The sequence below is a fragment of the Vipera ursinii genome, assembly GCF_947247035.1.
Source record: "Vipera ursinii genome assembly, chromosome: 7".
Lineage (NCBI taxonomy): Eukaryota > Metazoa > Chordata > Lepidosauria > Squamata > Viperidae > Vipera > Vipera ursinii.
The window spans coordinates 59,831,018-59,847,859 of record NC_139521.1 but is presented as its reverse complement, the minus strand read 5'-3'; the positions used below and the strand labels follow the sequence as shown (position 1 = coordinate 59,847,859).

Below are 16,842 nucleotides of genomic sequence, written 5' to 3'. Positions count from 1 at the left end.
TTTCTGTAGGATTATTGCAAACATAAGAATAAAAGTGAAGGGAAATGTCTGCATTCAGTCTTGAATACTCTGAAGAAAAATGGATAATACATATAATGCAACAGTATAAATAGTCCTTGAATTTTATTAGGAAGTAGGGTAGAATCTTGCTTTATTGTAAAAAATACTATTGGGCTGCACAGTATATGTGGTAGCTTTTATCCGGAACGTGATTCCTCAGGATGATTCTGATCTATTTTTAATCAATTCAAGTTGAATACATCACCCTTGATTTCAAAATTTGAAAGCTTTTCCATGTTATGACCATGGATTTGACAAGATAAATGATCACCAGATTTCGTTAAGAGGAAAGCTTGTGGGTTAGAAAAAAAAATACAATAAAAAACTTTTAGGAAAGGGATCCAACCTTAATTTCTAGACTCAAAAATAGACATTCAGAGTGTTACTTCTCCCTCTAGTTCTTCCCTCCAAAACAGACACTCCTATGCTTGCAAATTTTAGACTCTGTTACAAAGTATATTGATTGTTCTATAAAATGACACCTTGCCGCATCTCTTAAATTTGTGCAAAATCTACTAAATCAGTAAAGCCCCTTCTCTGAAATTTTCTGCTAGAGCTTGCTCAATGTTCAGATGCTTTAGTTTTAGTTGCGTTAAACATAAAAGTCAATCAGTGAAGAGCATGGTGACATTGGGTGATTGTGCATTTCGACTAATAATTCCTGTAATAGGTTTTGGGGAATCTTTAGTATTGAAAATGAAAGCATTGCACATTTAATTTGTACAAGTGACAAGGATTACCTACGGCAACACCTGCGGCCGGCGTCAACTTCCCTCCGTCCAGTGCGCTCCCACAGAGAGGGCCTCCTCAGGGTGCCTCCGATCAAAGAATGTCGATTGGTGGCCCCCAGGGGGAGAGCGTTCTCTGTGGGCGCGTGAGACCTATGGAACCGCCTGCCGGTTGAGCTCCAGACGGCCCCCGACCTTCGCTCCTTCCGGCGCAATCTAAAAACGTATCTATTTGAGCAGTCTGACCTGGTCTGATGGGTTAGGGTTGGGGTTTTAATACATTTTAATTATTGTTTTAACCTTGGGCATTTATTTAATCGCTTTTAACTTTTGTATCCTGTTTTTGTATTTATTGCCCTGTACACCGCCCTGAGTCCTTCGGGAGAAGGGCGGTATAAAAATATAATAAATAAATAAATAAAATACCGTATTTTCTGGCGTATAAGACGACTTTTGAACCCATGAAAATCTTCTCAAAAGTTGGGGGGTCGTCTTATACGCCGGGAAAAAAACATAAATCAGTCGAGCGTCCCCGTTCTTGCAAAGCAACTTCAAGCCTCAGTCCAGTCCCCCCTCCATCGTGACTCTCCCTTCCCACCCCCAAGAGCCTCTAAGCCCCTTCCCTTCCCCCTTGCAAACATCAGACCCCGGGAGCGGCAGGAAGCCCCTCCCCCTCACCCAAGCAGCATCTGAGCATAAGTAGAGCACGCCCTGCTACCCGCTATCTCTCCCGGCAGATGTCCGCATCTGGCCTCGCAACCAGCCGCAGAAGCCCGCGCCCGGCTTTCCTTCTCCCCACCCGCACCCGGCTACCTGTTCCTGGGCCCGCGGGCCAGCTCGCCAGCGACCAGGCTGACGGACTCCTGGCCGCCAGACGCTGCTTTGGGAGACGCTGCGCTTTGGGAGACGCTCCCCGGCGGATCGGGCAGGGAGCGCCCACCCGCCGCCAGGCTGTTCCAAGTTTGGGGAACTTCCGGGGACTTCCGGCGGGCCGGGGAAGAGCGTGCCTGCCAGCCCGTTCCAGGAACTTCCGGGGACTTCCGGCGGGCCGGGGAAGAGCGTGCCTGCCAGCCCGTTCCAGGAATTTCCGGCGGGCCTGGCCCGGGGACTTCCGGCAGGCCTGGTGCCCCTCTCGCCCGCAGACCACGCAGCGGCCCTCACCAGGCGGCCTCGGCATGGCCGCCCCAAGCCCGCCTCTCCAGTGCGTCTTCTGAGCCCACCTGGCTGACCGCCTCCTGGGCGGGGCTTGGCTCCAGACACGCGGCTGCTCCGTCTGCAAATGTGCTCTCAAATGGGTGGGTGGAAGGAAAAGCCCCTTTGGGCTTCAAAAGGGAGGCTTTACACCATCTGCATTAGACGGGGCTGAATCGGGCTTGTGGCAACTGGCATGTAAGTATTTTCCGGCGTATAAGACAAAAAACCTTGAAAATCTTCTTAAAAGTCTGGGGTCGTCTTATACGCCGGGTCGTCTTATACGCTGGAAAATACGGTAAATAAGTACTGTAACATTTCCTCTCTTCTGTTTAGAGTCATAGTCTCTTTTAATTTCTTTGAAGTCTTAGTACATTATTTTCTGACCTAGTTCAGTTTTAAATTAAATAAAATAATAACTTCACCAGAAAGCCTGGCATTGTCACATAACAGTTTGAAGAATTGGAGAAAATTATAATAGACTAAAATGATATCTTTTTGTAATATCTTCTGTTACGTCAAGGAAATCTATTTCATGTTATTGGTTACATTAGCTTTGATGCTGTTTACTACTTTTATTATCTATATATTGCTAAAACTCCTGTTATTATGACCTTTAACTGAGCAAAACAGTGCATCATAGAGTAACAATTTTTGAACCAAGGTACTTCAAATGGGCTAACTTATAGAATGTGTCCAAATTCCAGGAGCCATGATTCCCAAGAGAATGAAATTTGGGAAACTTGTGTCTACTTCAATGCTATGCTGCTGTTGCACTGCTGGGCCACTGCTGTGGTCATGTGATCTTCATTTTCAATGTTCCATGACATTTTCCCAGCCAATCTCGCAATCCCTTACTCTTTCCCCCACCCAGCAGCAGCCACTGACATGCCTGCTGGAAAGGGAAGGGAGAAGCAGGCCCATACTACCACACATACATTCCTCCAATCTGTGCAACCCACATATGCACCTTCCCCAACCTCTTCTGCCCCCTCATGACCCATGCAACACTTGTGACCCATGCAGCACCTGTTGTACATTTTCAAGTGACACATGCTGCCCCTACGCACCTCTTCTAATCTGAATGGCACTTTTTGCAAACACCCCTATGAAATGAGCCAATGGAGCACATGTTGTCTAGTTAGTTTTAAAAAGCAGTTGAACTGTGGTATGTACAGTAAATTGATAAGTAAATAATACTAGGCTCTTAAAAGTGAATTGTACTGGATGAAAGCTCAAAAGGTAACATGCTGATAGTTAAGTATTGTAATATCCCAAATTAATAACTGCACATTTTTGTAGTTACTCATCTACTGCAGTGACTATGAGCAACATGGAATATTTTAGGTTACATGCCTTTGATTATCATGCTTGCTTATATAATATTCATTTCACATGATAAAGCAGGGGTCCCCAACCTTTGGGCTGAGGCCCACTACTGGGCCGCAGCCCATTTGGAACCAGGCTGCACCAGCGATGGGTGAGCATGCACACGCTGACGCTCTTAATCCCACGTGCGCAGGAAGCAGGGGCCGGTACTTGCCGCACTTGCACAAGTGGCAGGCACCCACACCTGCCATTCACACAAATGAAACTGCACATGTGCGTGCACACCTGCCCCTTTTGCAAAACCATCCCCCTCTCCCCCCCAAAAAGGTTGGAGTAAGCTGTGCTAAGGCATTCGTAGCTTTTGTTAGATGATTTGAAATAGAGGATATATTGAACAGGTAGTACTGTTGAGATTCCATTATGTTGATCAATCTTTGTGGACAAATATTTGCAGTGCTGACTAAGAAATATTGATCACTGTTGATACTTTTAAATTAATGAAGAAAGACTTCGCAAGTTTAATTAAAAAGCCAGAGCACCAGCAATGTTGTAGCTGATCTCTGGTATGATAAAATAAGATTAAACAACTGCTATCAGAAGTGAATTTAATAAAACAATAGCACAGGGTAGAATTTTGATCCCCCCCCCCAAAAAAATAAATCTGGAAATACGTGTCCTGGTCATAACATGGATGCTGGGTTAACAGACAGTAGTAACTTGAAGAGGTGTTACATTGGTCTTGATTTTGTAGAAAAATGGGAGAAAAATGACATATTATTTAAAGCAGACCGGAATCTGCAAAAGCATTTTTTTTAGGCTTTTGTGTCTCTTTTGTAAGTAGATTACAGAAGATGCAGTCTTAGCTTCCAACATTTTTTCTGGTATTTTTCAATAGATGATGTTTATAGAGCAAAGCATCCTAATTTTGTTTTCAAATTATTTCTTGATGTTCTGGTAGACAGGTACCCTGATAACACTATTTTTATTCTGGCTGTTAATTTTTTTTAGATTTAAAATGGTAAAGGTAAAGGTTCCCCCGCACATACATGCTAGTCGTTTCCGACTCTAGGGGCCAGTGCTCATCTCCATTTCAAAGCCGAAGAGCCAGCGCTTGTCCGAGGACGTCTCCGTGGTCATGTGGCCGGCATGACTAAACGCCAAAGGCGCACAGAACGCTGTTACCTTCCCACCGTAGTGGTCCCTATTTTTCTACTTGCATTTTTATGTGCTTTCGAACTGCTAGGTTGGCAGAAGCTGGGACGAGTAACAGGCGCTCACTCTGAATCCTTATACTCAATATTGACTTCTTTAAATTAATGAAGTGGAGGTTCTAAGGCAGAGAGATAACACTTATCCAAAGTCATTCAGTGAGTTTCTGGCTTTGGGGGTAGAATTGCAGGCTTCATATAGACTTTATATTTCAGGAATGTTACCATGTATGTGTTTCCCTCAAACTTGTGTCCAGATGGAGATATTCCTTGGCTAAGACTCATAGCGGCTATAAATACCTAGTTGCCTAATGCTACAAGATTTTCAAATCTCATAGGTAGAATGGTAGAGTCGTTTGAATTCTTATGAGATCATTTGTGATCTTTTGAGAACCAGCCTTTTTCACATGCTTTATTGTTTTATACATTGACCACTCCTTAAATAGGTGTCTATAATGTTGATCCAAGCTAAGAGGTGTGTTACTATTTCTGCAGTGATAAGTTGGGAGACCTTTCTGCAGATGGGTCTTGATATCAATCCTTAGTACTTTTCATTACAATAATTGAAGTTGATGGGGAAAAAACAACCCCTTCTTTTCTCTGGAGAAGCTGCTGTTGGGGTACAAAGAGTCCATTAGGTATAAAAAGTAGCATTCTGTATAAAGGTAGGTAGGTGAGTTGATGGATGGTGGAAGGATGGATGGATGGGAGGGAGGGAGAAAGATGGGAGGGGAGAGGCAATAATAATAGTAGTAGTAGTAGTTGGAAGGGACCTTGGAGATCTTCTCGTCCAACCCCCTGCTCAGGCAGGAAGCCCTATACCATTTCAGACAAATGGTTGTCCAGTCTCTTCTTAAAAGCTTCCAGTGTTGGAGCATTCACAACTTCTGGAGGCAGGTTGTTCCACTGATTAATTGTTCTAACTGTCAGGAAATTTCTGTTTAGTTCTAGGTTGCTTCTCTCCTTGATTAGTTTCCATTCGTTGCTTCTTGTCCTGCCTTCAGGTGCTTTGGAGAATAGCATGACTCCCTCTTCTTTGTGGCAACCCCTGAGATACTGGAACACTGCTGTCATGTCCCCACTAGTCCTTCTCTTCATTAAACTACTAGACATACCCAATTCCAGCAACGGTTCCTTACATGTTTTAGCCTCTAGTCCCCTAATCATCTTTGTTGCTCTTCTCTGTACTTTGCATTTCAGAGAATCATGGAAAGGGAAATATTCAGAAATCATTACATAAACAAATAGCAGAAGCATTCCTTAAGCCCTTGGAAAAGAGATAATTTTAGGAAAGATTTAGACTGGCTCCTCACTTAGTGGGATATAAGAAGGAGATGAAGAAAAACACAATCAGATTTGCCAAATTTTATTAATATAGCCTCTTAATGAAGCTTATATCTTGTGGAGTCGGTTTCTTGGTGAAAACAACCTTAAAGAGCTGACAGTGATCTTCTTTTATAAAATATTGTGTTGTATATGTTTCTTTTCAGATATTGAGACAAGTGAAAAAATCCAGAAAAGTGGCACTCTCCCGGTGTTTGCAAGCCTATTGACTCCGCAGTCTTCCTGCACTGCAAAAGTAGCTAACGTCATAGCAGAAGTAGCCAAAAATGGTGAGGTTTTCCACAAAGCCTTTTTTGCTGGAACATCTTCAGTTTTGCAGCTCACGTTGTCAGTATGTTTTACTTTTTTTAAGTTTTCATTTTATGGATGTTTCCATTTCTCTCTCTCTCTCTCTCTCTCCACTGTTTTTGTTTAGTTCAATCTTTATGTTATACTAATAACTAGTGCCATCAAAAAGAACATACTTTCAGAAATGTGTATTAATTGCAAGAGCGAGCATTGAGCACACATTAAATACAAAGAGTGGCAAAAAGTCAGGATATATGGGAAGTATTCTAATGATGAAAAAGACAAGACTGTGCCAGAGTGCACCTTAAGGATGAAAGATATGAGGTGGAATTGGTCATGGTATTTGAAGTTTTAAAACTAAACAAGGCATATGCACCAGATTTTTATTTTTTATTTTTATTTTTTTTTCATTTTTTTTCTAGCCCCAAAAGATGGGCAGTTGCATTGCTATTAATCACTGGCTTATTGCCAAAATGTAGCAGTACAATTCCTAGGAGTTCTCAGGGTCATAAAAAATAAATTCAAAACCTTATGCAAGGTGCATATTCATTACATTCTTTAAAATCTACCCCTTTATTGAGGACTTACAATGGTTACAAAGATTACCATTTCATTCTGTATGCAGATCACGTTGAACATTTACTGCTTTACAGACCCTACTCTACTATCAAGGTATATACTGAAAGCCTAGCAAGTAATAATCATACTTCAGAATGAAAATTCCCCCAAACGTTTTCAGGCAGTAAATTACTATGGGTTGGATTCAGATTTAGCCATACTTAGACTCACTGAAAGTAAAGGGATGAAAGGATTTGCGAATATGAAGAAGGAATAAGAGATCCTCATTTTGTCTAAACGTGAGAGTCTCGGGGTAAAAGTTACAATGCTTAAATTTTGAACTTCATCTTAAAACAACAGCTGTTTCAAACTTACCAATAAATAATTCTTAGGCAATAGTCTTTAATTGATCTTCATTTCTCTTTCCATGGATTGTAGAGTTTATGCGGAATCCATGTGTAGATGCTGGCTTGATCCCACCTTTGGTTCAGCTCTTAAACTGTAAAGATCAGGAGGTTCTTCTTCAAACGGGGCGTGCCTTGGGCAACATATGCTACGACAGCCGTAAGTCTTCAAATATCAATATTTTTATTTTTAAATCTTACCTGTTCATTTTTTGTAGTATTGATGGAGCTTTTGTGCAATTTTTTCTGAAACATTAGCAGGTGTTGTCCTATATGACAGGTTTTCATTGATTTAAATGGAAGCAGACAAGTCCTTGACAAATATCCTAAAGATCTGAAGACAGAGCTAGAGAAATTGTCTTGTGTGTTTACTTGTTTTACAGTTTTCTGTAGTAGAAGACTTGCCAAATTTTATTTTTATAAATAAATCAGTAGAGTTATGCAATGCAATTTTATTCCAACTCACAAAATAAAACTGGATGGAATTTGCCATATTTAGGTTCCCACTGATCATCATATGTGATGTTACAAAATATGAATCCAGATTCTCATGTGTATATGCTTTATTATCAGTTCTGCTTTTTTAGCAGAAGATTCAGTTAGCCATGTAAATAAAATAAAATAAAAATAAAAATTTCAGACATAGAAGCAGATAATTATCAGAGGGACTGTAGACACTAATATAACTGCTATATCACTGTCAAAAATACTTTATTTGTAGATGTTTTTACTGCCAATTTTACCTTGCTGGAGGAAAGGAACCACAAAAAATATATGCTGAATTTTATTATGAATGGAACAGGTTGGCAAATATTTAGAAGGCTCAAATATAAAATTGTAACATCAGAACAAGAATAAAACTGCAGCTGATGTTTAGTGTATTTTAACATGTAGAAATATGTTTCATAATTATATTTGTCTAGAGATGAAACCAATGTTTACTAATACATAAAAAGAAGCATACAGATTCTCGGACTTCAGAAATAACTTTTTTTACAAACATGGGCATGATATATACATCTGTTCTTGGTTATTTTGTTGTTTGTTTTCTTGTTCTGATTACCGTTTAGAGTCATACACAACATATTGTCTAATAGTTATAGAGATATATTTTAATTACCACTATAGAGGCATATTTGGATATCACAGTGTTATGACATCAGCTGGGAATAGCAACAGCAATAGCACTTAGATTTATATACTGCTTCATAGTGCTTTACAGCAGACTTCCCCAACCTTTCTGGCTTGTGACCCAGAAGGAAAGGGAGTAGCAGGGAAATGTGCAAGCGCACAGCCCTGCACACTCATGCGCCAACAGGCATGTGCATGATGGTGGCATTAGCGTGCATGTGCGTGCTCAAGTGGGCCATGCACAAGTGGGCCACACACACCCATGATGCGCTGATGCCTGTGCTCATGTGCAAACGGGCCGCCAGTGTTCATGTGAAGCTGGCGGTGGTGCTAGCATCCCCACACATGCACAAATGGGGCCACTAGTGCCTGTGCAGTGGTGCTACTGTGAGTGGGGCAGGGCCTCGCCAACTATTTCCAGGTCCCGGTGGCCAACAGACCGCGGACCGGTAACGGGCCACTGACCATAGTTTGGAGACCCCTGCTTTACAGCACTCTTTGAGCAGTTTACAATGTCAGCATATTGCCCCCATTTTACCGACTGTAGAAGGGTAGAAGGCTGAGTCAATCTTGAGCTGGTAAGGATCGATTTCCCAGCAGTGAGCTGAATTAACCTGCAGTACTGGATTCCAACCACTGTGCTACCGTAGCTCCTATAAAATAAACAGTGGGAATTCAGGAATGCTCCAAGCAAATGTTTATTTCCTTATTTGTGCAAAATCAGAATAAGGAAAATAAAAGTAGAGAGGTTTTGCTTCTAACGAGTCTAAATTGGTTTATCTACAATAATATGTTCTAAGCATCATAAATGGAGATAAATAACTTCAGTTACATTATTACCCACGTATAAAGTTTTCCTCAATGGTTTGTTGTTAAGAATAGTTGCTTTCTATATAATTCATAATTGCTCTGTTCATTCATACCTAACATGAGAGACCCCTTCATGAATGTCTAAAGTTATAAAAGTGTTAGTGTTTTAATAACAATTATAAGTTTGTTGACATGGCACATAGTAGCCAAGGCTACATTATGTTGTTGGCTATAGTGAGTTGACTGTCTGCTAAGAGTGCCCTTGGCAATTAATATTATTTTTCTTCTTTGCCAGGATAGCAATGAAATACTACATTAATTAAAATTGCATCATTTTTAACAGTGAAACTATAAAGAGATTGTTCTGGTCACAGCTTTATTTTAAATGTGGTAAATATATTGTCCCCTAGTGAATGAGACAGCAAAATGGTAGAGATGACATATTATTTCTTTTTGAACAGTTTATTACCTGTGTATCAATGAATATTTTGAAATACATCTACTGACTATTCCAATAAAGAACTTCTTGACAGTTTAATGTTTATATTGTATGATAAGAAAATGATCATATACTGTTGTTTATCTTATAATTCCATTACAACAGTGGAAGACAATAAAACAGACCCTTGCTCCAGCTACAAGACAGAGACTTCTACCTACCCACCCTTTGGCTTAGCCTTAGCGAGTTATATGTCTGCCATGGTAGATTACATGGCACAAGATAGTTAAGTCAGTGATGAATCCCTACAATGTCTGTCAAATAAACCAGCTTACTGCCTGAATTCCAGGCTGTTGATTATCATTGCTTTACTCTTATATGGATTCTTCTTCAGCCATTTTAATTAATCTAACTATCAGTAAGCAGGTAATAATTCAGAATCTGGGTCAAAACATATTTGAGGAGATTATCTTCTTGTCATTGTTACTGCTTTTGGAATCTTAAGCCAAATTTCTCCAGCTCATGTTCTTCAGAGGTGATGGACTCACATAATTTGCATAAGGTGATTATGAGCAGGGTGTTTGCAGTACATAGAGTATGCAGAGCACCAAAACATTTAAGTATGCAAACAAATCTGTAAAGCGAACTCCAGTGAATATTTGGAAACAAGTTCAGAAATACAGTAGTTATGTCTTATTGCCTAAAGACTGTCCTAGAGAAAGAGAAGAAACTTCATCAAATACAGTGATTTATGATCGCTATGGTTTTAAGTTATTGCAAGGGAAAAACAGTCCTGAAGAGTAAGATGTTGGAATTGAATTGGTAAATCCTCTTACAGAAAAGCAGTAGTAGTAGCAAAATCAAAATAAAGCATCCTTTAAGTCATCTCAACACATAGTGGTTTCATGAGCAACCTTTGCTTTTTCTTTCTTAGTAGTGGTACAGAATTAGTTTATTATTGCCTCAGGGATTTTATTTTTACTTCCCCATTTATCCTACAGCCTGAAATTTCCTGGTGATCTCCTTTCCAAATAATAATCAGGTGAAACCTCAGTTAGCTTTTCAAGTTCAGCCGGCATAAGGGGAGCAGCCTTGTATGTATAAATGTATGTATAAATTTTATGCCTGGGTTTCCTTACGCAAACAGGACCATGCTACATTTAACCTTTTGTTGTTTCTAAGGAAGACTTATTGAGAACAGTCGTGATGCAAACTGTTGTGAATAGAGTTTGTTTGTTAGGTTTGCAGCCAGTGGAACATTTTTGCTTTTTTTAAAAAAAAATATCCTGTATATTTCGAAAGGCAGCAACACCTTCCAATTTATTACAGAAACTGGGAATGTTTTACGTGGGAGTTTACTTTGCCACCGAACTTGACAAGGTAATAGACAAACAGAGAGTAAGACAAAACAACATGTTCCAAGCTTGTTTTGACTGGGATGTGGTGGGTATATTTAGCAGGCAGTTCTCCAGTACTTTATGCATGGAGAAGAGAGAGAGAGACGGTAATTAGAATTGTGACACCCTGAATTTACAGTGTGGTTTGTCCTTTCTTAAAGGATGAAGACTGCTGGAACATAGTCACAGAATCAGCATTTCCAGCAGTTTCTCTCCCCAAATTAATTTTGATTAATTTTAGATTAAGTGGCTCCAAAAAGGCACTGGTGAGTTTTCTCACTGTCAAGTTCTGTAAATAAACAGTCCTGCAGGCATATTTACTTCACATCACCTGCAAGAAGGAGGCAGCTCAGGGTGGCTAAAGGGAAGAGGGGGAAATTCCCCTAAACAATAATATCTGTTATTTATAAGACCTCAAAGAGTCCACCTAGTCTTTGGATCTCATATGCAGTTGATTTGTTTTTCTGTGGATTTGTATATCATATGATAAGGCAGGGGTCCCCAACCTTGGCAACTTTAAGACCTATGGACTTCAACTCCCAGAATTCCCCAGCCAGCATGCCTGGCTGGGGAATTCTGGGAGTTAAAGTCCACAAGTCTTAAAGTTGCCAAGGTTGGGGACCCCTGTGATAAGAACCAAATCTCTGGGTACTTTACATACAGCCCAGCAAATACCTGCAACCTATGTAGCTTTTTTCAGCTTATTTTTACATATACACAATTTGCATTGCAAGGAGTCTCTTAAAAATCAGTTCATTTATGGTAACAAAAATGTATGTATATTTTGATGGGTTCTAATTGCAGAATATTGGTGTAATATAATATAAATCATAGGAATAAGCATTAGTTTCCTGGAATGCTTACTTGCTTGACCATTTTTTATCCAATTCTCTGTCCAGGATACTTAAGACAGTATATATGATATTTTTAACTCCACGCTACTGATCTATCTTTACAGCTCCCCTTTCAAAACATAGATTAGCTTGAGGCTCCTCCCTGGATAATTTTTGCCCCATTAAAAACCAGTGTCTGATCCCTCAAAGTGTTTGCTGCAGCAAGACATGGCCGAGTCATTTGGTTCGGGGGAATTTCTTGTCCCAGTTCATCACAATAAGATCTGTATGTAGCATTTGATATGGAAATGCCTTAAACATGGTGGTGAAAAAAGATGATATTTTGTTGCACCCTTGTGTATAATCAGATAAAACAGAAATCAGATGACCTCTCCTTTGTTCTAGAGAGGAAAATGTGTTTGTACATATGAACTGTTTTTGTGTTGGAGCTCATGTGTGTATCATAGCTCTTGTATCCAAAGCTTTTTACTTCTAGGGAGGAAAGAAAGACATACATGTGGATTTTGACAATGTGTTAATCTCTTTACCTTTCATAACAATATTTATGCACAATAATCATTGCAGAGATTCCTTACATCCTACTATATATTTTTCTTTTTTTGCTAATGGACTGTGTTAAATGAATTGCCTCAAGATTTTCTTTTGCAAGGCACTACTTTATTGTGTGGGAGAAGGGATTTTAATGTTCAATATATTGTATTCATATTACAAAACAAATTAGAAACATTATGATACATTATTTTAGATTATATAAAAGTATTATAATACATTACTTTAGGTCAGACATGTCAAACACAAGGCCCAGGGGCCAGATCCAGCCCGCGGAGTGGTTTCATGTGGCCATGAAGCCATCCTGGAAACAGTGAGGGAAGGGCCCCCACTGCCTTGGCCCTGGCCCAGAGACCCTCCTTCTGCCAGAGACCCTCAGATCTGTCCCACTCCTGCCCAGGCCCCCATAGGCACCCTTGATGCGAACGATGTAGATCTGGCCACGCCCACCCAGTAGGCCATACGCACTCTAGCCATGCCCACCCAGTAGGCCACGCCCACCCTGGCCATATCCTTCCGGCCCCCTGAGGGCAACCGCAATGCTGATGTGGCCCTCAATGAAATTGAGTTTGACACCCCTGCTTTAGATTATATGATCCATAAAAAGTTCAGCAATCAAATAATGTATAATTTTGGGGGTTATATGGTCCAAGCATAAATTATTTCTTCTAAAAATATTGCTGCAATATGCTTCAACAAATGGAAGACTAACTTTCAATCACTTGTAGTTAGATAGCAAACTAGGATCAAGTCCTATTTGAAGAACTCTTTCCAAAGTATAGTTAATGGAATTATGTTATGGTACAATGGCTGAACTGGCAAACAATGACTAATATCTTTGCTCTGCTGCTAGATTTCTTTATACCATAGAAGAAAGGATTGAGTAGGTGGCAAGCAATGCAGGCAGTTGTAAATAACAGCTGATTGGATAAATAAAGCAGAACATTCTAAACTATAATTTGCTTATCTTTTGGAAAACATGACAGTTGGACTTCAGATTATGCTGAATGCCAGAAAGATACCATGATCAGCATTGTCAAATGCCACCAACACCTCTTATAGGCCTACAAAGAAGTTCATGACTATATAGTCATGTAGTTCCTGACTAAAGTCATCTTCCAGAACGACCTATTCTGTTTCTGTGCTGTGACAGGGATCTAAATAGTCTACACCTTCTAAGATCCTGTATCTTGAATTCCCAACCACCTTCTCAACCACCTTCCCTAAAGAGGGAAGGTTGGAAACTGGGTTGAAGTTGTTTAATATGGCTGAATTGAGGGATAGCATCTTGAGCGGCAATATACTAACTTCAAGGTGGAAGGTGGTAGAATTGTGTCCTTCCGTAGAGAAGCATTAACTTCCTCCTGAATCTGGATGTAGCCTCCAGCACTACCACTGTGCATACACAACTTTGAGAATTTCTGGCAATGGTAGCTCATTCTTTGGTCATCATGTAATTTGATTGTTGCAGTATGTTCTACATTTTGAAGGCAATCCCAAAGTGACAGTGAGTTCAAAAAACAGTGACCAGACTGTTGGTAGAAGAAATGCACTTTTGCAGTTGCTTTATTTTGCATTTTCTTTGGAAGAGGACTCCAAGACCATTTCAGAGTTCTAGTTATAATGTATAAAGTCCTATATAGCATAATGTCAGAATACATCAGGGGCCACCATATTGAGCATGATCTTAGTTGTCTTATCTGAACTTCTAGAGAGGGCTTACTTATTACCCCTCTCCCCATGCTCCTGGAGTTAAGAGAAGTATAAGTTAGAAAACAAACCTTCTCAGAATTGGATTTTTCATGATGAAAAGCGCTGTCCCAGAAAGACATCATTTTTACTTCTGACAGTTTGGTGTGCTTTGAACAATCATTTTGCCTTAACAGATCTTCACTGTTTTGTGAGGTGGTATGGCAATCATCTAGTTTTTATGTTTATTGGAAAGCGTTTTTAATGTATTGTGATTTTGTATATTGATCAGAGTCTTTTAAATTGGGGATGTATATAAATGTTGTCAAATATATACCATTAAAACAGTCTTTGCCCTTTAGCTGCTAATCATTAGAAACACTGGTCATCTGATCTGGCGATGGAGCTCATCAGCATTTTTTTCACATAACAGGTATACAGGTGCAAGCAGCTGCTTATGTACGTATGTATGTCCAAACACATGTAGTCCATCAGGAATCGTTAAAGGAAACAATATTTCAAAATGTTTTATCTACAGATAAACTTATCTGATTTTGCAGGAATTCTCTTCTTCTTGATTGACCTACCTTTTTTATTGGCTAGGTGGATTTTGTAAAATGTTAATATTATTTGAGTAAATGAGAGAGATATGCCCTGTGATATATCTGTGATAAAATAGGAGTTATGCAAGGTGACCTAAGGAAAATATATGCCTTTCAGGAGATTCAATTCTTCATATTTTGTTTCCTTGTGAAAAAGAAATTCCCCTTCTTGACTCCCTACCTTCAGAGTGCCATTGAGACGTATTGATTAATATTTTGTTTCCTTGTAAAGAAGACATTCCCTTTCCTGACTCCCTACCTTCAGAGTGCCATTGAGATGTATTGATTAAATTGTTGGATTGGCGGCAGAGAGACCTAGATTCTGCTCTCACCCATGGACTTCCTGGATCAGATCAAATAATTTTCATTTAGCTCACAGAGTACTTCTTGGGGGGGGGAGAATGGGAGGAAGGTGCTGTGACTGAAAATCATGAACAAAACTCAGCATATAAATCTAATAAATGAGTATTTTCTCAGAAAGAAAAGAACACAAACTGTTTGAACAGATAAGTGTTTTCCCATGATATTATAGTCCCTGACGTTATCATAAGCATCTCTGTCATAGATAAATTATGTGAAATCCTGCTGAAACGTTCTTGCACAACACATTTACAATAGCACTAATAATCCAAGACCTTTATTTTCTTTATGATTATTGTTATGTTTGGAACTCTTAAGTGCCTTTTTAATTTTATTTCTTAATTTGACTCTTTGTTTTACAGATGAGGGCAGAAGTGCTGTTGACCATGCAGGTGGGGCAGAGATTGTAATAGACCATTTAAGGTCACTGGGCAGTAAAACAGATCCAGCCAATGAGAAGCTCTTGACTGTCTTTTGTGGCATGCTGGTGAACTATAGCAATGAGAATGGTAAACAAATATGCTAAAAAACTGTCTTACCTATACCTTTATCTATCTAGACACCTATTAGAAAAATAAGTGTAGGGTTTATAAATTGAAAAACAAAGATGAGCGGCCAATTAATTTTATAAATAAATTAATAAAAACCAAAAGAAATTACCTTGATTTTAAGTGAAATGGTGTTTTTGATTTTATTAATTAAATTACTGCAACATTGATATGTATCGTCAAAAAAGTCAATGCATACATGTCCCCATTCAAACTTCCATGTCCTTCTCTGTGTGCTGGGAGTTTCTAGAAAAGTAGGTACTCCCATTCTTTTTAATGGAAGTGACAGCTTGAGTGAATGGGAGAAAGATTTTATAGCAGCTTCTAATTGCTAGGATAATGTACATCGCCAAGTGAGCTTTTTGCTTGTGCAGTGGTTTGTCCAACAGTAATTGTCCTTCTACACACTACCACCACAAAACACGAGAAAGAACTTTCATGTTTTATGGTGGTGACTATAATTTTACATTCCTTTAGAACTCTGCCTATGTTGCGCTTAGATTCCAAACTCCATAAGCCTCAAAGTGTTAGATGAGCAAACATAAATTTTGTTCATTCTTCCCTTCCCTGTTTTTTGGTACACAAGGATCTATATATAGAGTCCTTGTTCCAGGCAAAAGGAGGGCAAGGGGTGGTTTTTAAAAGGCACTTGTGCCAAAATTGGCACTTGAGAAGAAGAGAAATAAAGGACAGATACACATTTTCGATACTCTTTCTCAGTTTCATAGATGCCAGGAATCATTAAGAACCTGACTGGTGTCTTATGTATTGGGAACTTGCTTATATGGAAACACAAAGGTGAATATTTATAATAATACATTGTTTTCTCCTTAAGAAACTTATATTAAACTTCTATACCCTTTCTTGTAGGTGTCATCTGCCAATCTGCCATCTCTCACTCTGTTAACTCTTCTCATTCACATGTTTTTACCTGTAACATTGTTTCAATTTAAATGTTTGTGTGTGTGTGTGTGCGCGCGCGCGCGCGCCCGCCCTGAAATAACTTACTGGATTTTCTTGAACTTCTCTTGAATGAGGGAGTCATTATTTCCAACTAATAGTTGATTAGATGGCCCAAATAAATTTGCTTTTCATCTCATCCCAAACCTGAGGATGATCATTATATTCATTTCATTTAGTTATCTATGAGAGCTTTTTTGAATGAAGTGATTATAATATAAATTCCCAAAGAAATTGCAGTCCTCACAAAATAACGCTAAATGAACTACTAATTCCATCCAAGAGAAACATTTCAAAGAAAGTCCTCTAGTGGATGCCAGGTTTCCAACTGAATTATTATGGTTAATAAAATCTGCACTTGACTGCGTATGTTTTCTTAATGTTTATGTGGCA

The 16,842-nt window shown here is 39.3% G+C and overlaps 1 protein-coding gene across 3 annotated transcripts in view; it reads left to right on the top strand.

Moving 5' to 3' along the window:
- RAP1GDS1 (Rap1 GTPase-GDP dissociation stimulator 1) overlaps positions 1 to 16,842 on the top strand; it is a 92,036-nt gene that overhangs the window by 39,913 nt on the left and 35,281 nt on the right. For 2 of the 3 annotated variants that reach the window (XM_083367830.1, XM_083367831.1), the window contains exons 3-5: positions 6,007 to 6,129; positions 7,145 to 7,270; positions 15,304 to 15,450. In XM_083367830.1, coding sequence (XP_083223956.1) covers positions 6,007 to 6,129; positions 7,145 to 7,270; positions 15,304 to 15,450 — 396 coding nt within the window. The remainder of the gene's footprint in view (positions 1 to 6,006; positions 6,130 to 7,144; positions 7,271 to 15,303; positions 15,451 to 16,842) is intronic. The other variant, XM_083367832.1, reaches the window with a different exon arrangement.